The sequence below is a fragment of the Perognathus longimembris genome, chromosome 20 (genome assembly GCF_023159225.1).
Source record: "Perognathus longimembris pacificus isolate PPM17 chromosome 20, ASM2315922v1, whole genome shotgun sequence".
NCBI lineage: Eukaryota > Metazoa > Chordata > Mammalia > Rodentia > Heteromyidae > Perognathus > Perognathus longimembris.
In genome coordinates, this window is record NC_063180.1 from 39,344,321 (window position 1) to 39,361,297 (window position 16,977).

The 16,977-nt window shown below is 45.2% G+C and overlaps 1 protein-coding gene across 1 annotated transcript in view; it reads left to right on the forward strand.

The window, feature by feature from the left end:
* The first annotated feature begins 1,357 nt into the window (after positions 1 to 1,357).
* The window catches only part of Chrna7 (cholinergic receptor nicotinic alpha 7 subunit), a 79,829-nt gene continuing 64,209 nt past the window's right edge, over positions 1,358 to 16,977 (forward strand). The window contains exons 1-2 of the mRNA XM_048369335.1: positions 1,358 to 1,417; positions 1,669 to 1,808. Coding sequence (XP_048225292.1) covers positions 1,363 to 1,417; positions 1,669 to 1,808 — 195 coding nt within the window. The 5' untranslated portion in view covers positions 1,358 to 1,362. The remainder of the gene's footprint in view (positions 1,418 to 1,668; positions 1,809 to 16,977) is intronic.

A 16,977-nucleotide genomic window follows, 5' to 3' on the forward strand; every position in this document is an offset into this window, starting at 1 on the left:
CTTGGGCGTTGTCCTTGGGGTCTGGTCCACAGATGCCCTGGGGTCTGGGAAGGCGGTAGACAGCGCCCCCTATAGGATTCAGGGAATTCTGCACACTTCCCTTGCTGCATTCAGTTTCTGGGAGAAAAGGGGACCCAACTCCTTCCCAGTTTTGTTTGTTTTGTTTTCAACCTTCCTGGACTCTGCCTGAACCGCCTTCCTGCCTATTAATTCTCTTGAGCCTGAATAAGGACCCCCTAAAAAAGCCAGTGCTTGCAGGGGGCTCGCACCTGTCATCCTAGCTACTCAGGAGGCTGAGATCTGAGGATCACTGTTGGAAGCCAAACCAGGTGGGAAATGCCTGTGAGCTTTATTTCCAATGATCTGCCAAAAAACAAAAACAAAAACAAAAAAACAACCCCAGAAGTGGAGGTGTGGTTCAAGTGGTACACTGGCGAAGAGGGAGGGAGAGGCGAGCTTAGGGACAAGTGCTCAGGCCCTGAGTTCAAGTCCCAGGACCGGCACAATACAAACACCTAGCATAGACCAAGTTTGGGCAGTCCTGCCAGCTGGGGTTCGGAGTGAACTTTTCGACTGTCCGGGTGTCCGTGGGAAGAGAAGGAGCCTCCCCTTGCCCTCCACCGGGGCTCCAGCCTCCGCCATCCGCAGCCACTCTCCATCGCTGGCCTTTCCAGAACGGAGCCTAGAATCCGGCGGGTCTCCCGAAGGAAAAGGTCGCCCCGGTCCTGCGGGCATGGATTGGGGGGGTCGGGGGGTGGGGGTGGAAAGGGACGCCCGGATGCTCTCAGAATTGCCCCCACTTTCCCCTTAGGGCTCCTTACATCTTGTGGCTGGGAGCTGGGGGTGGGTGAATGGGGGGGAACCAGGCTGCCCCTGCCCCTACCCCCCCCCCCCACCCTAGGTCCCCGGCACTGCCCCAGCAGAGACGCGCAGGGACCCCCCCCCGCCCCCGCCCCGCCACCCCCGAGTCGCGCCAAGCCTCACCAGCGCACCCAGGTGTCGGATGCACGCATGTAGCCTCGGGTGGCCATTCCTCGGGGTGGGGGGGTGGTGGAGGGGGGACGGACCGAGGCGGGAGGAGGGCGGGGAGGCGGGGGCGGGGCTCGTCACGTGGAGCGGCGCAGGGGGCGGGCCGGGCCGGGCCGGGCCGGCGGGGACGCGCGCAGCTCTTTAAAGGCGCGGGGAGCGGAGGAGCCGGCTCGGCGGCTCGGCGGCTCGGCGGGCGCAGGCCGGAGCTGAGCGCGGAGCTGAGCGCGGAGCTGAGCGCGGAGCGGTGCGCGCAGCGGAGCGGAGGGACGGGCGCGGGGCGCTGCGCGCGAGCGCGCGGGGCGCGAGGGCGGGGGAAAACCATCCCGGCTCAACATGCGCGGCTGGCGGGGTTGCGTCTGCTGGGCGCTCGCCGCCTCGTTCCTGCCGGGTAAGGACACCCATCTCTCCCCCACCCCCCGCCCCGCTGCTGCTCACTTCTCCTCGGCGGGATCCCCGGAGGGTAGGCGCACCCCGACTGCTCCAGGTTTCCCCCCACCCCCCCCCCCCATCCCGGTTAAGGTCGGCGTGGGGGTCTCTCCGCAGGCAAAGGGGGGGCCAGAGGCAGGACCGGGCGCCGGGGCAGGGTGATCCCGGGCTGGTGCAGCCTCGCTCAGCCCCCGCTTCTTCTTCTTTTTAAAGTGTCCCTGCAAGGCGAGTTCCAGAGAAAGCTGTACAAGGAGCTGGTCAAGAACTACAACCCCTTGGAGAGGCCCGTGGCCAACGACTCGCTGCCGCTCACCGTCTACTTCTCCATGAGCCTCCTGCAGATCATCGATGTGGTGAGTGGTCGGTCCCCGGCACCCGGGGCACACGGGGGAAAGGGGCTTGGTCCCTTGGCCCGGGGCATCCGAGCTCATCATCCCCTACCCCCCACTCCACCCCACCCCACCCCGCCGGGGGCCCCCCAAGACTCCGAGCTGCTTTGATCTCCCCGCCTGCCTGCGGGTGGTGATCCCAGCTAAGCCTCATCACCCCGGCCACCTGTCTGTGGCTGCCTGGGTACCGCTTGTCTGTCCCACAGCGTAGGGAAAAACTCAGGGCGGAAAAAGTATCCGGATCGGAGAATTCCATAGCAAGAAACGGATGTACTCCTGTATACTCCGGCTTTCCCCGCCCTCCCCACTCCCCGCCGGGCAGTCCAGCCACTTCTAGACTGTTCTGGACGCGTGTAGCATGTCGTTTCTTTGGGGCAGGGGCCCTGGCGCTGGGCTTTTTTCTTCTGAGAAGTCTGTCCAGCCAGAGGTGGGTGTTTGGACTCCCCTCCCCCCAACTTTTGGGTAATAGACATTTTTTGCTTAGCTTCCTGGGGAGGACTCGGAGCTCCCCACTAGAGACGCACAGCACAGCACAGCACAGCACACAGGATTTGTCCTCTGCCGGCAGCTGACACCACAGCCCTGGCCCCCCCCCCCCGGTAGCCCAGAGCCCACTTCCACTGTGTAATCCATGCATGCACCCAGTCAACTTGTCTTTCCCTCTTCTAGACCGTTTTGAATATTCAGTTGTCACGGGTGGATCTTTCTGCACCGTGCTAGTACTTCACAAAAGTGTCTAATTTATTCCAAGTGGGTTCGAGTGGCTGGTCTGTACAAGGCATTCCTTCTCATTTGAAGCTTCCCAGCTACAGAAGGTAGTGAGGTGGGGGTAAAAGGATAATTAATGGTAATCACAGGGAGAGAATAAAACGGCAGGAAGGAGGTGTGAAAAAAAATAGCCACAGCTCTCAAGTCGAGGATGCAAAAAGCCACCAAAAGGTTTTTAGGCCAAATGATGGGAAGTGACAGGTGATACTTGGTATTATGGCAATTACAGAATTAGAATCCTGGTGACAGAAGGCTTATTTCTTACACCTGTGTCAAATGTATATCCATGTAAGCAGTTTCCTGAGTTAAATATTCTATGTGATATTGTGATATGTGATAATATGAGCAAGTTACCAGGATGAATACAGGAGAGGAAAGTACGGAGTGCAGGTTGCAAGAAAGGAGGAAGTGTGGCCGTTTTGAGTTAGGGTAGAAGAAAAGGAAGTGTTGACACTGAAATGAAGCTAGGTCTGAGAGACATGGAGTTGGAGGGGCTATGGGATGGAGGAGAAGACAGGCTCCAGGCATGGAATGGTGGGGGGAACGTTATAAAGCAGCACCCCTGTAACTTGCAAGGTGTCTACTTGGAATCTCAGTAGCTTCTGAATGGCCCCGCCTCCAGCTGATCTGGAGCAAGTTGCTTGAGCATCCTGAGGCTTGACTTCCCTGCGAACAGAATGGACAGTCGTGTTTTGATTGTGATAAGTTAAAGAAGGTAAAGGTAACTTCAGAGATAGACCTCAAAGCCAGATTCCTGAGGATGTTCATTTTCACATGAAAGTACCCAAGGAGGGGTCCATCAGGCAGCGGGGTTCACACACTTCACAAGGCACGTCGTGTGGGAGAGAGAAATGAGCCCGTACTGCCCCCCACTTGTCACGGCCCTCCTTAGCCAGTGTTCGCTGTGTCATCCACAGCAGCCTCTCGTGGGGCTGGCCTTGCTCTGGCTTGCTCCAGTATGACAGCACAGGGCCATTCAGCTGAGTAAGGAGGACAGGCTCCCAAAGGCTCTTGCAGACCCTTTGTGGAAAGGAGACCACTCTCCACTCATAAACTGTAGCCTTTTACCTGCATCCCTCTGCCTAATGAAGAGACTCTTAAGGAACTTGATTAATAAGAAGCATGGCTCTTAAGGGGGAAATTAAAGCATAGGTTAGGATTGATGATGTGAAAAAGTCAAAAAAATTAAAATCTTTATTAGGTTAGAAAATATAACAAGCCTGATGCTAATAGCTCATGCCTGTACTCCTAGCTACTCAGGAGGCTGAGCTCTGAGGATTATGGTTCAAAGTCAAGCCAGGCAAGAAAGTCTTTGAAATTCCTATCTCCTATTAGTCATCACAAAGCTAGAAGTGGAGGTGTGGCTCAAGTGGTAGGGTGCTAGCTTTGGGCAGGAAAAGCTAGGGGACAATGCCCACGTGCTGAGTTCAAGCCCCAACACACACACACACACACACACACACACACACACACCTAAAGCACCAAGTGTCATTGCCACTTCAGTATTAAAGGGACACACAACAAGATGGCCATGGGCAGCCAGCAGGCATGGAAAGCTTTGGGGGAGGGTCTTGCTTTCACTATGTAGCTTCCATGTAGCTTCCATGTAGCTGTGAACAAACACATTGAGCTTCCCCGCCCAGCAAAGCCTCTTGTTTGTGAAGTGGCCTTGAGAAAAAATACTTTCCCTTTCTAAGCCCTGTCTTCTCATGTGTAAAATGAGACCAATCATATCCACTTCACAGGGTTCTGAGGGGATGAAAAAAGAAAAAGTGTTTGCCACACATGGATGATTCACTGAAGGGTTGCTCCATCTTAATTATGTAGCTACTCAACTCAGGGGTCAAGAAGCCTGTGCCTAGAAAGGTTGGGTCTAGGAACCCCAGGTTGCTCAGGAGGCAGGGTGATGATGAGATCTCATCTCCGTCTCCATCTCCTAGGTCCTTTATCCACCCAGCTTCTGCTGCCTCCTTTAGATCTCGCAAATTCTTAGGCAGAAGAGTCAGCTTAATCTACTTAAACTGGCTGAACCGGAACAGAATGAATATGAGGGTCCTATGATCTTGGGTGAGAAGGAAGTCGCTCTATCAGGCAAAACAACAACAAAATGCAAACATTTGAACTTTTAGCTCTGCCTACTTCTGCCGGTCTTTGAAACAGAGCCAGATCTTTCCAGCTGAAAATTTAGCACCCTGGACAGAGGCATCTGGCTCTCATAAGGAGTCTAGGGTGGAAAATTCTTAGCTGGCACTGAGTTCAGGGAATTATTTATTTATTTATTTATTTGCCCATTGGTACTGAGCTATTCGAAAGACCATCATTGTTGCTCCCTGAAAACTTATTATCATTCTCCTTCCCCCACTTTTGTGTGTGTGTACTGGTCCTGGTGTTTGGACTCAGGGTCTGGGTGTTATTCCTGAGCTGTAATGCTCAAGGATAGCATGCTACTATTTGAGCCATAGCTTTCTTTCTTTCTCTTTTGCTGCTAACTGTAGATACATTTCATGGACTTTCCTGCCCAGGCTGGCTTCAAACCGCTATCCTCAGATCTCAGCCTCCTGAATAGCTAGGATTACAGGTGTGAGTCACTGACTCCCAGCCATATACCCTCTTTATAAGCAGAGATTTTTTTCCTAGATGGCCTGATAGGAAGATGGCATATGATGCTACATATTTTATTTTTAGCAAAGATCACTTTTCTTTCCTCAATTAATTTTACACACAATTGTTGGGTCCTGGACTTTGCTAGCTTCTGAGATTAAGGGACAACTTCTGCTTTGGGATTTCCTATGATCTAGCTAGGAGACTACCATGTAAGTGCAAAGTTATATGTATAATTTAACAACACTGTCTTTACAAAGGGCTGCATATCTGCAGAGGGAAATCATTTATTTTCAAATGCAGTGGTTGGAATGGTATCAAAGAAGTGAGTGGACACATTGCTGTAGATGAGTAGGGGTTTTCCAGAGAGAGAAAGTAGGAGCAGCTTTCGAGGTAATGAGAGCAGAGGGAGAGAAAGTTGAAAATACACCGTGGAGAAGGTTCATCTGGGTCCTGATGGCTGCTTGCTGCAGGTTTTGCTGTAAGACTGCTGCTTATGTTTATTGAGAAGTTCCAATATATGTATATATATGTATATATACATATATACCTATATAATTGATCAAAAGTGTTTTACCAGCCCTTTGTTAGTCTGTATTCTAGAAATGTACTTGGTGATTTTCCTCTGTAATGGATGCTAGTGTGTAAGGGGTCTTGAATATCTCTGCCAAGTTCACATTTTTGCCCAGGGCCCTAATCTGGGCATTTCAAGAGGGCATGAGGAGGCAATATAGCAGAAGTTTTGTGACCCACAAGATCAGCTTGCCGCAGCATATTTTCCTAGAAATGGAAACAATCCAACCATTATATTTGTATTAAATCCAAGAAGTATAAATTATAAATTAGAATGGAAAAAGTGTATATATTTTAAAGACAAACAGGACTCTTAGAAGGAATGGCTTTACCCCTGTGGTCCATGCTAGTTATTCAGCAGGCCCCAAGGTGAAGAAAGTATGAAGAATTTCTGAGCAGGAGAGGGAAGTACGAAGTTTTGTCTTCAGATAGAAGATATTGATAGCAGTGAGTGTGAGACAGAGTAGAGAGAAGGCAAAAAGTGGGCAAGGGTTATGAAGGTCTTTCTCAGTCCATTTTCTGTGTCTATAACCAAAGAGTGGAGACTGGATAATTTATAAGGAAGGAGGGTAATTTGGATTCTTTGTCCAGGAGGCTACAAAATCCATCAGCTGCTCAGCTTTTGTTTTTTGCGGGGGGTGGGCGTGGGAGGGGTCTTGGTGCTGTTTTAATTCATAAGAAAAAGCAGAGGGCAAGTAGTCACATGCAGAAGAGGCGATGTACCAGAGGAAGCCTGGCTTTATAACCTATTCTTGGGGTAACCAATCAAGTCTCAGGAGAATTAACCCTATTTGGAGAGGGAGGAAGGTCAAGGTGAGGGAGGGAAGATGCATGGAAAGAGGAAAAGAAGGATGAACGCAGTATTAACTAACATTCAGTGTACATGTGTGAAGTGGAACCAGTTAACTTAAGGGGGCGGGAGGGGGGTTGGGAAAGATGGAAGAGAATGACCAAAGGAGTGACATTGATCAAGATGCGTTGTACTCATCAACGGAGGTGTGGATTGGAACTCTTTTGGACGGTGACTTGAAGACAATAAATATATGTGAACATTAAAAGAGAGAAAGGACACATATAGAAGAAAAGAATCACCTCAGTTCTTTATGAAGGAAAGCCCTCCCATGGGTGAGGGCTCTGCCTTTGTGACCATCTTCTAGGCATCACTGCCCAATACTGCTATGCTAAGGAGTTACAGTATGTTAGCTTCAGGGGGAATTCTGAAACCATAGCAAGGTCAAACCTAGGACAGCCACTGAGGGTTGGGGTAGAGAAGGGGGTAAGCTCCATAGATGTTTTGGATAGGCTGGCTATGATATGTACACCTGTGCATAGAAACATCACTCAAATGCATAGATAAATTTACTAAGTGAAAGCACCACAATGATTCCCCACTACCGTGACTAATGGTGATCATTAATTGACCTCACGGAATTGTCACAGTGCTGAAAATGAGATAATGCCCAAGAAATCATCTGAAAGCAAATGCAAATGAAAGGTTCTCATTTGCCTGCAATTTTCATCATATTTGTCCTCTCTGTTTGGGTTATGTAGTCAGCCACGTGGACACATACATCTAAAGGCCACTCTATCAAGTGTTGATTTGCATAAAATAAATGTATGTCAGGAAAACATGTCCGGAAGGCAAGGTAAACACCCTGAATAAAGTGAATAATATGAATCAATATGTAATTATGCACAAATATAAAACATAATTTGCAAGAATGATTTGGGGGAGTTTTATAGATTTGGGGATGGCAGAGCCAGCTCTCTGGAAGCTTTAGTCACAGACTGTAGAACAGGTCATGCATTTAGAGTTTTCTACTACAGAATGCAGGCCTGGTTGTGGAGCCAGTATTCTAAAGGATGGGATTTTCTCTGATGTCACTTTGATAGCCCTTTGTTGAGGTTCATCAGATGTTGCACTTTGTGCTTGTTAGGCCTATCTAAAATGCCACAAGTCTAAATATTATCAAATATTACTTTTAAAAAACTTACACTCTTAGGCCAGGCACCAGTGGCTCATGTCTGATATCCCAGCTACTCAGGAGGCTGAGATCTGAGAATTGTGGTTCAAAGCCAGCCCAGGCAGAAAAGTCCATGAGATTGTAATCTCCAACTAACCACCAAAAAGCTGAAAGTGAGCTGTTGCTCAGCTAGTAGAGTGCTAGAATACAAAAGATCAGAGACAGTACCCAGGCTCTGAGTTCAAGATTCAGGACCAGCGCACATGCGCACACACACACACACACACACACACACACACACACACAACATACTCTAGGAAGAAATATCCAAGATAAAATTGGGTTATTATTATTATAGCATTTTCTTTTCTTCTTTTGTTGTGTCAGTCTTGGGGCTTGAACTCAGGGCCTGGTGTTATCCCTAAGCTTTTTTGGGGGGGAGGACATAGGACAGACCCTCACAGGAAGGATTTATTTCATCCACAGTGTTCAAAGTGCCCAGACTGATCAACCCTGCATGATCTCATTGCCACATTACAAGTTCTTAATCCATTTAGGGGTTGAAAAATTAAAAAGCCAGCTTCCATCACTACAGGGACTAGTCCCTGCATATACATATTAAGGTGTAACTCTAGGGAATTTACCAAACTATTCCTTCTCTTCAGTGAGCCTTGAACTCCTATTTTGTCCTTCAAACATGCTTACTGCTCTAGGAGTGTATACCTACTGCATTCTTTTATCATTAGGGGCTGAGAATTGTGAGTGCTTTTACTGAAGGAGTCTTTCTTATAATGATACCTTGCAGGACTACCTCTGAAGGTGTTTCCCAGAGAGCAGGCCTCTCTATACCTGCTCCTCTTTTATCCCTAGCATGCTGCTTCAGGAAGAGAAATGATACTGTCGTGGAGAGATGGCAATGAAAATCTGCTTTCTTATTGATGTATTTATGTATTTTAAAATCAGGATCAGGTCGTGTCTTCCAGAGAAGGAGAAAGGCACTCAGTATCTTTGCTTTTGGGGTGCTGTGAATTCAGTTTAGGGCTTTACTGAGCTGCATGCACCCCTAACCTCCCCTTTGTTTGGTGTAGTCTTCTAACAGCAATTCCCATGCAATTCATTTCAGTGATTCACTGAGTCACTGTTATTTGACTGCTCTTGCAGTCAAAATAATTTCAGCATTATCATAAAATGGTGTGTTTGCATACATATGGCCCATGTCTATTGCCCTTAGCCTGATGGATATATGTGTATAACAATGTGATATATATCTGTATCTATCACTTTCTCTCTCTCTCTCTCTCTATATATATATATAATCACAGAATACATTATTCAGATTCAAGATATCAAGCTGAAAGTGATAGCAGAAGCTTTATCTCAGCGGTTGGCAAGCCCAAAGAACGAACATAAAATTCAATATAGGATTATACCAAATCCAGTGTGAGAAATGGATTAGAGCTCCTCAGCAGAGAATGGGCTGTAGGAAAGGCCTGAGGGTAAGGCTGACCACGGCTGAATCAGACGGCAGATGCATCCGAAGACTTGTCTCCATTGCAGGTGGCAGAGGGCCGAGGGGAGGGAATTGCGGTTGTCATGGTTAATGAATGCCACCTGCGAGAGACACTCAACTTGGGACATTTACTCTTGGATCACTGAAGGCAAATTGCCTGTAAAGATTCCCGTGTGGTGAAAATGAGCTAGTGTTGCTGCTCCAGGGAGAGAAACGTAAAGGAAGAAAACTAGTTTGCTTTATTCTGTGGAGAGACAGGCAAGGGGCAGTCTAGCTTTTCCAGTTGCTTGTACGTTTTAGAATTGTGTAATGCAATCGTAAGCTAATGGGTCTGTTCCAAGAAGCTCACAGAGAAAGTTGATTGGCTGCGGATTTCAATTAAACAAATGGAAAACAAAGTTTTGAGACCCACCACCCCCAGGTCCAAATTCCAAGAGGTTTACATGTCGGAGCTGTGTACTCTCTCATATATGAAAATTAAAGAGGTATGGTGAAGGACAGAGAAAAGAGATTTATTAAATGGCACAAGCAGACTATGGGGTCACAGCAACCATGTTTGGGGGTGCTGGCATGAACTTTAGGTTTTTATAGACAAAGAACTGGGGTATGGGAGAGTGAGGTAAGCATAATTACTAAGCAGTGCTGGTGTAGGGGTGGCTTAGTTGGGTCATTGCTTCAGTGCTTGTTGTTAGGGAAAATGACACAGATGAAAGAGAAGGCAGAGACCTCGAAGACCTCCTGGACAGATCAGATTAGGGTTTACTCATCACTGCCAAGGGACTCCATGTAACGAGGAGCAGGATGGGAGAAACAAGGAGCAGGGAATGTGGGAGGGGGGGTTAGGGTTTTCAAGAAAAAGTGCAAAAGTATTTGATTTTTTTAATGGCCTAGTGGTAAAGTGCTCGCCTCGTATACATGAAGCCCTGGGTTCGATTCCTCAGCACCACATATATAGAAAAAGCCGGAAGTGGCGCTGTGGCTCAAGTGGTAGAGTGCTAGCCTTGAGCAAAAAGAAGCCAGGGACAGTGCTCAGGCCCTGAGTCCAAGGCCCAGGACTGGCAACAAAAGCAACACAAATAAACAAATGCAAAAGTATTTGAATAAACAAAATAATCTGAACTGGGTGTCGGTGGCTCACACCTGTCATCCTAGCTGCTCAGGAGGCTGAGATCTGAGGATCATAATTCAAAGACAGCTTGGGCAGGAAGGTCTGTGAGACTCTTACCTCCAATGAACCACCAAAAACCAGAAGTGGCACTGTGGCTCAAAGTGTTAGAGCACTAGCCTTGAGCAAAATTGCTCAGGGATAGCGCCCAGGCTCTGAGTTGAAGCCCCAGGACAGACCAAAGCAAAACAACAACACAAAAAGATGTTATTGTTCAGTTCTGTTCTTGTAATTTCCAAGGTAATTGCAAAGTAAATGAACTAGGGTAAAGACCTACAAAATGGAGACAGGATACCAAGCTTTTCTTCTGGTTCTCCTAACTCATGGGGCCAAGTGAGTACTCAGTGGTTCTTAGATTTTAAAAAAATAGGGGAAAATACTTTTAAGCACCTCTTATAAAATTAGACTCAGGATGCTCTCTGATTGAGTATATTCATACATTTGCTCCAATCATTCAAAATAACAAAATTTGCAATTACAATCATTAGTCAGAAAGCATTAGTGTGCTATCTGTGTTCTCTATAATGATTTTGTCATAGTATTTGAAATGATCACTAACCCACCGCAAGGCTCATAGATGCAAATCTCATTTTGGAAGTTACTCTTTAATTCTTTTGTAAAAGTTTGAATTATATTTGGGTGCTGTTGGCTTATGCCTGTAATCCTAGCTACTCAGGAGATTGAGGCTGGAGGATGAGGTTCAAAGCCAGCCTTGACAGGAAAGTCTGTGAGGCTCTTATCACCAATGAACCACTAGAACACCAGAAGTAGAGCTGTGGCTCAAAGGGGTAGATTGCTAGCTTTGAGTGAAAGAACTCCAGGACAGAGCCTAAAGCCCTGAGTTCAAGGCCGAGGACTGACATAAACAAACAAATTAATTAATTGGAACTGTAGTGTAATAGATACACATGAAATTATGCAATATCAAAATTGACCCCATGAGTTGTCATAAAGGACCCACCTAACCAAATAGACCACCACGTAATACAGCCCTTCTTTCCTCCAGGGCAAAACTGTCCATGTGGTTTCAAACACCAGAGCTTAGTCTTACCCTTCTATGGAATGGTTTTTTTTTTTCCTAAACATACTTTTTGCAAAGGCTGGGGGATCAATTCCAATGTTCTCCCTCTGAGTTATACTCCCAGGCTGGGGGTATTTAAATGTACATTATGTACTCTATTGGATCTGCCTGTTTATCTTTGTTTGCCAGTCACCCAAGTGGTTTCAGGTAACTTTTTTTTATTGTATACTTGTAATGAGATTTCTTATTATATTGATGGATATTTAGATTGTTTCTAAATTTCCTCTATTAGGAATAACACTGATATGAATATTCTTCTAATGATTTGAGACAGACATGTCTGTCTCTCAATAAAATGCTTCTATCGTCACTGTTTGGTTTAGAGTTATGTCCAACACTCAAAGACTTCCTGAGCCTGAAAAATTGGATTTAATTCTCCCGTTACTCCTCCTCTGCACACTTATGTGTCTTCTTAATCCCTTTCTACATTTCCCTGAACAAATTACATAATCAATTTGGACTAAATCAATCTATAACATTTATATTAAAAATTATGAAATCACTGTTCACATCTGAACAACGTTAGTAGACTCTGATAAGTACTGTTTTCCTTGGAGTTACACTATCGTTTTTTTCCATTTGTAGGATTTTTTTCCATGTAATAATAATATTTCATTCTGAAGTTTTGCAGTACAAATGTGAATATCTCTATGTCAGATAGCTGTGGGTCCTTCCTTCCTTCCTTCCTTCCTTCCTTCCTTCCTTCCTTCTCTCCCTCCCTCCCCCTTTCCTTTCTTTTCCTTTCCTTCCTCTCTCCTCCCCATCCCTCCTTCCTCCCTCCCTCCCTTCCTTCTTTCCTTCCTTCCTGCTTATTGCTGGGGATTGAACATGGGACCATACACAGGCTAAGTAGGCACTGAACTACACCTCCAGCTTAGTTTTTTGTTTTTTGTTGGTGCTGGTTTTTTTTCCTTAATTTTCCTCAGTATTCAGGTTTGAACTCAGAGCCTTGTACTTGCTAGGCAAACACTCTACTTCTTAATTATAGCACCAGACCTTTTGCTTTTAGTCTGTTTTATAGACAAAGTCTTGTGTGTTTTCTTGGGTGTGCCTCCTACTTATGCTTCACCAATAGTCAGGATTACAAGCATGTACCATCATACTTAGTTTTTTGCCTGGCTGATCTTGAACTCTTAGCTCTATATTTTTTGAGAGTATTTTATTAATTTTTAAAATCTCATTAAGATCTATAACTCACCTAGAATTGATTTTTATCTATGGTCTGTCACCTTTAAGTAGTTGTATGGAAATCTTGACTGATGATACAATGAGTTTGTTTCTCAAGAATAATTAGAGGATTATCGTTACAACAAGTGCATGACTGTCAATTGTATCACATTTGGACATCATATTATTTACTATGCCTGTGCCCAAACTGACATTTCCATTATTTAGGAGTATATATGAGGTGGATAATGAATTGGGTCTGGCAGTTTTTAATATTGAAAAACATTGAAATGGCCCACATTATTTACAGAGCTCACAGTAAAGAGGGCTTGTGGGAAACCTTGGCTTCTGTCCTGAGACTTCCCCATACTGTCCATTCCCATAAGAAAACAGCTACTTGTAGGCAGCCTCCAGTTTTAATACTCAGTTTGTATTTTTATGCCTTTGATTAAGATATCAAACACTGGGTGGGCACCTATGGCTCACTCCTGTAATCCTAGCTGCTCAGATTGTTAAGATTTGAGGTTTGATTTGGAGAACAGTATGGAGGTTTCTCAAAAAGCTCAATATAGACCTACCCTATGACCCAGCCATACCACTCCTAGGCATCTATCCTAAACAGCAAAATCCAAGATATCAAAAAGGCATTTGTACTACCATGTTTATCGCGGCACAATTCACAATAGCTAAAATATGGAAACAACCCAGATGCCCCTCCACAGACGAATGGATCCAAAAAATATGGTACTTATACACAATGGAATACTACATAGCGATTAGGAATGGTGAAATATTGTTATTTGCAGGGAAATGGTCGGAACTCGAACAAATAATGTTGAGTGAGACAAGCCTAGAACACAGAAAACAAAGGGGCATGATCTCCCTGATATATGACTGTTAACAAAGGGAGACGGAGAGACAGTAGAGACCAAGTCTGTGAATACTGTATATGTTCTTGATACATTGTATATTGCATATATGTCAACCTGACCTAGACAAGGGATAGAAAAACAGGTTGTAAGATATCATAAGAAATGTACACACTGCCCTACTATGTAACTGCACCCTCTTTGCACAACACCTTGTAAAAAAATTTATGTCCAATTAATAAAAAAAAAAGAAAAAAAAAAAGATTTGAGGTTTGAGATTTTTAACTCAGCTGCAGCAGAAATGTCTTCAGGGCTCTTATTTCCTATTAACAAGCAAAAATATCCTACTGGAGGCATGGCTCAAGTGGCAGAGCATCAGCAGTGAGTAAAAAAGCCAAGTGAGAGTGCACAGCCCTGAGGTCAAACTCCAGTAGCAGCAAACACACACACACACACACACAAAGCCAAACAATGCAAACTCCTATTAACATTAAAGTGCTTTTATTTGACTCTTTTCAGTAAAGATACCTTTATTTTTAAGAGGGATTTTATTAAGGAGAAAAGCTCTTGACAAATTAAATTTAGTAGAGTTCTTCATTGAGAGTTTAAAAAAGCCTTGACTCAATATTTCAAAGCTTATCTATTAAATCAAATATTTTGCAGATTTTAGAAGTCAATGGGTCAAGGGCTGGGGATGTTAGTTTGATCTCACTATTTGCAAACGAAGGTGTCAACAGTGCCCATCGAGCCCATGGCATTGTTGGAAGGTGGTAGAATCTTAGAGACGGGAAATAGGTCATGGGGGGAAGAAGCGTGCCTCTAAAGGGGATATGGAAACTCTGGACCTTTTCCTCCCTGTCATCTTTGGTGAGCCACCATGGTGAGCACACCTCTTCCACTAGACCACCAGGGGGGTTCAAGATGGGACAGGATGGAACTTATGCCGTCATTTCCCACGCCACCTCAGGTCCAACCAGCCATCGACCAATAAACCAGCAATACCAATAAACCTTTTCTCCCTTTACATCCATTCTCTCAGGCATTTCATTACAGTAGTGGAAAACTGTCTCTCACCATGATTCTTCTTCAGTGACACCACCCGTAACAGTGGCAAGTCAGACCACACGTAATTTCTTTCAAAGTTAGATCATGTCAGGCAGTCTGGGATATTTCTAGCGTGAAGAGCTCTCTCCCCAGATCTGGCTTTGAGACTTCCCCCTCTGTGTCCGTGGCATTGTGCTTTGGGACTTCTGCTGGAGTAGAATGAGCAGCAGCTGCTGTTCCCTCTGTGGCTGGGCCCAGGGAGCCATGTGTAAGGAATCAGGGCTCCAGGAACGAGCGGCATTTGGGTTTAGTTTTCTGCCTACGGGGCAGAGCACCACACAGCTTCTGGGAATTCCTCCTGGCCTCCTTTCACTCGGAGCAGGCCAGGGCGATTTGGACTTTCCATTCCTGCTCTGTGCATGGAACAATTAGTGCAATGACAGCGATCCAGGGCAGTCCTTTGACAATTACCATCAGGCCTGCATTAAAGCAGCAGTGGACAGATGGCCCCTCCATTGTCTCTGACAGGGAAAATTATGGGCAGTTGGATGAAAGTACAAACTGGAAAGGAATATTCATGACAGGAAATGTGTGTCTCCAGTGGTGTGTTGCATCGTGAGGAGCAGCTGGTCATTGATGTACCACACAAAGGCAGCTTTCTCCTGGCTGCTTGGATTATTCCAAATACCTCTTGAAAAGCATGCCTGATTTAGAAAGAAGTACCTTTGAAGTGCTTGAAGCTTAGTCTCGGAGAGAGGAAATGAAGTGCAAGATAGGGTTGATTCATCATGAAGCTTTCTCTGGGCTGAGAAGATTGCACCTATTTCAGAAATAGGTGCTACTCTTTGGGGGGAGAAAATGAGTTTTCTTTTGATTTTATCACTAAATCTGTGAGATCTAGAAAGGGCAAAGGGTTTCCAGGCAGGCTGAACTGGTGTAGATGGGTTACCCCTGTGAGCCCAGAGCTTTGCTTGTGTGACTTTAGGTGTGTGGATCTCCCTTGTCTGTGTTTGAAATCAGCCATAAAACAATACAATCTGTTTGAAACAATGTAATCTGCTTGAAAGCTTCAAGACACTTACATTTTTCATCTCTTTGATGATGACAGGAGCTGGTGTTACATTGTAATGACCATCTTGTGGAGGCAAAAACCATCAGAACACTTGAACCCAGTCCCCATTGCATTTTTGTTTACTTGCAACATTTTCTTTTAAGAGGTCTGCATCTTATCTTTAGCAGTTAACCTCCTTAAGTGGGTGACCAGTGTGCTTTTATTTTCATCCTGAAGTATGATTTTTTTCCCTTTGGTATTTGGTATCTTTCACTCCATTTTAGCTCTTCTCACTGCTGCTTCACATTTAATGCCCATGTGTTCTCTCGCTACGACCCTTGGTAGCTTCTCTGTTAGGGGATATGGAGTAACCCCAGATGTCACAGGCTCAAAGGCCCTGGGATCTGCATTTACCTAGGAACCTATCAATAGGAAATTATACTTGGAAACATTGACTCAAAGTAGATAGAGGAATAAATTGTAATTTGGTTCTGATGGAAAACTCAAAAAGAGAAACTGAGTGAATCGGTTGTATTCATAAGAGGAAATTATTATTATTAATTATTCTTTTAAAATAGCATCATAAAGTTGAAGGAAGACATAAGTACTTTGATGGAAATGCCCCACCGTGTCCTTCAGTTCCAAGCATGATTTGGGATAAAAAAAAAAACACCTCAAATTCATCCAGGAGAATAGAGGAAAATCATTCTTCAAAAGCATTGTCAAGTACAGGATTGGAAAAAAGTGTGGGGCTTTACTGTTAAATCACCAACGAGCTGTTATCCTGGAAATCACTGCAAAGCCAAGTAGGAAAAGAAATTTCAGTTATGAAGTTCTCCACCCACAAATCTGTTATTCCAAATCTGAAAGAATTGTGGTGTGACATATTCCAACTTACATTGCAACTAATACAAGCCCCATGAAAAGTAAGTGGAGTGGGAAGATACAAGTGGCCAGGGTCCAAACAATTGAGCCTAATTGTCATTGAGCCTAATTGTCAATTGCTGGGCCCTGAAATTCATTAACTGTAATCTGCCACTCAAATTTTACAATTTCTCATTGAGGAAATGCAGCTCAGGAAATACACATCAAGGCAATCAAGAGCTGGTGGCTCATGCCTGTAATCCTAGCTACCCAGAAGGCTGAGGTCTGAGTATTCTTGTTCAAAGCAGGCAAGTCTGAGAGGCTCTTATCTCCAGTTAAGCAGACAAAAAAGCCAGAAGTAGAAGTGTGGCTCAAGTGGTAGAGCACCAACCTTGAGTGAATAAGCCTTAGCTTAGCACTGTAGGGGAATGGCACTGGTAAAGTTTAAGGATGAAGTAGAAACATTCACAATGATA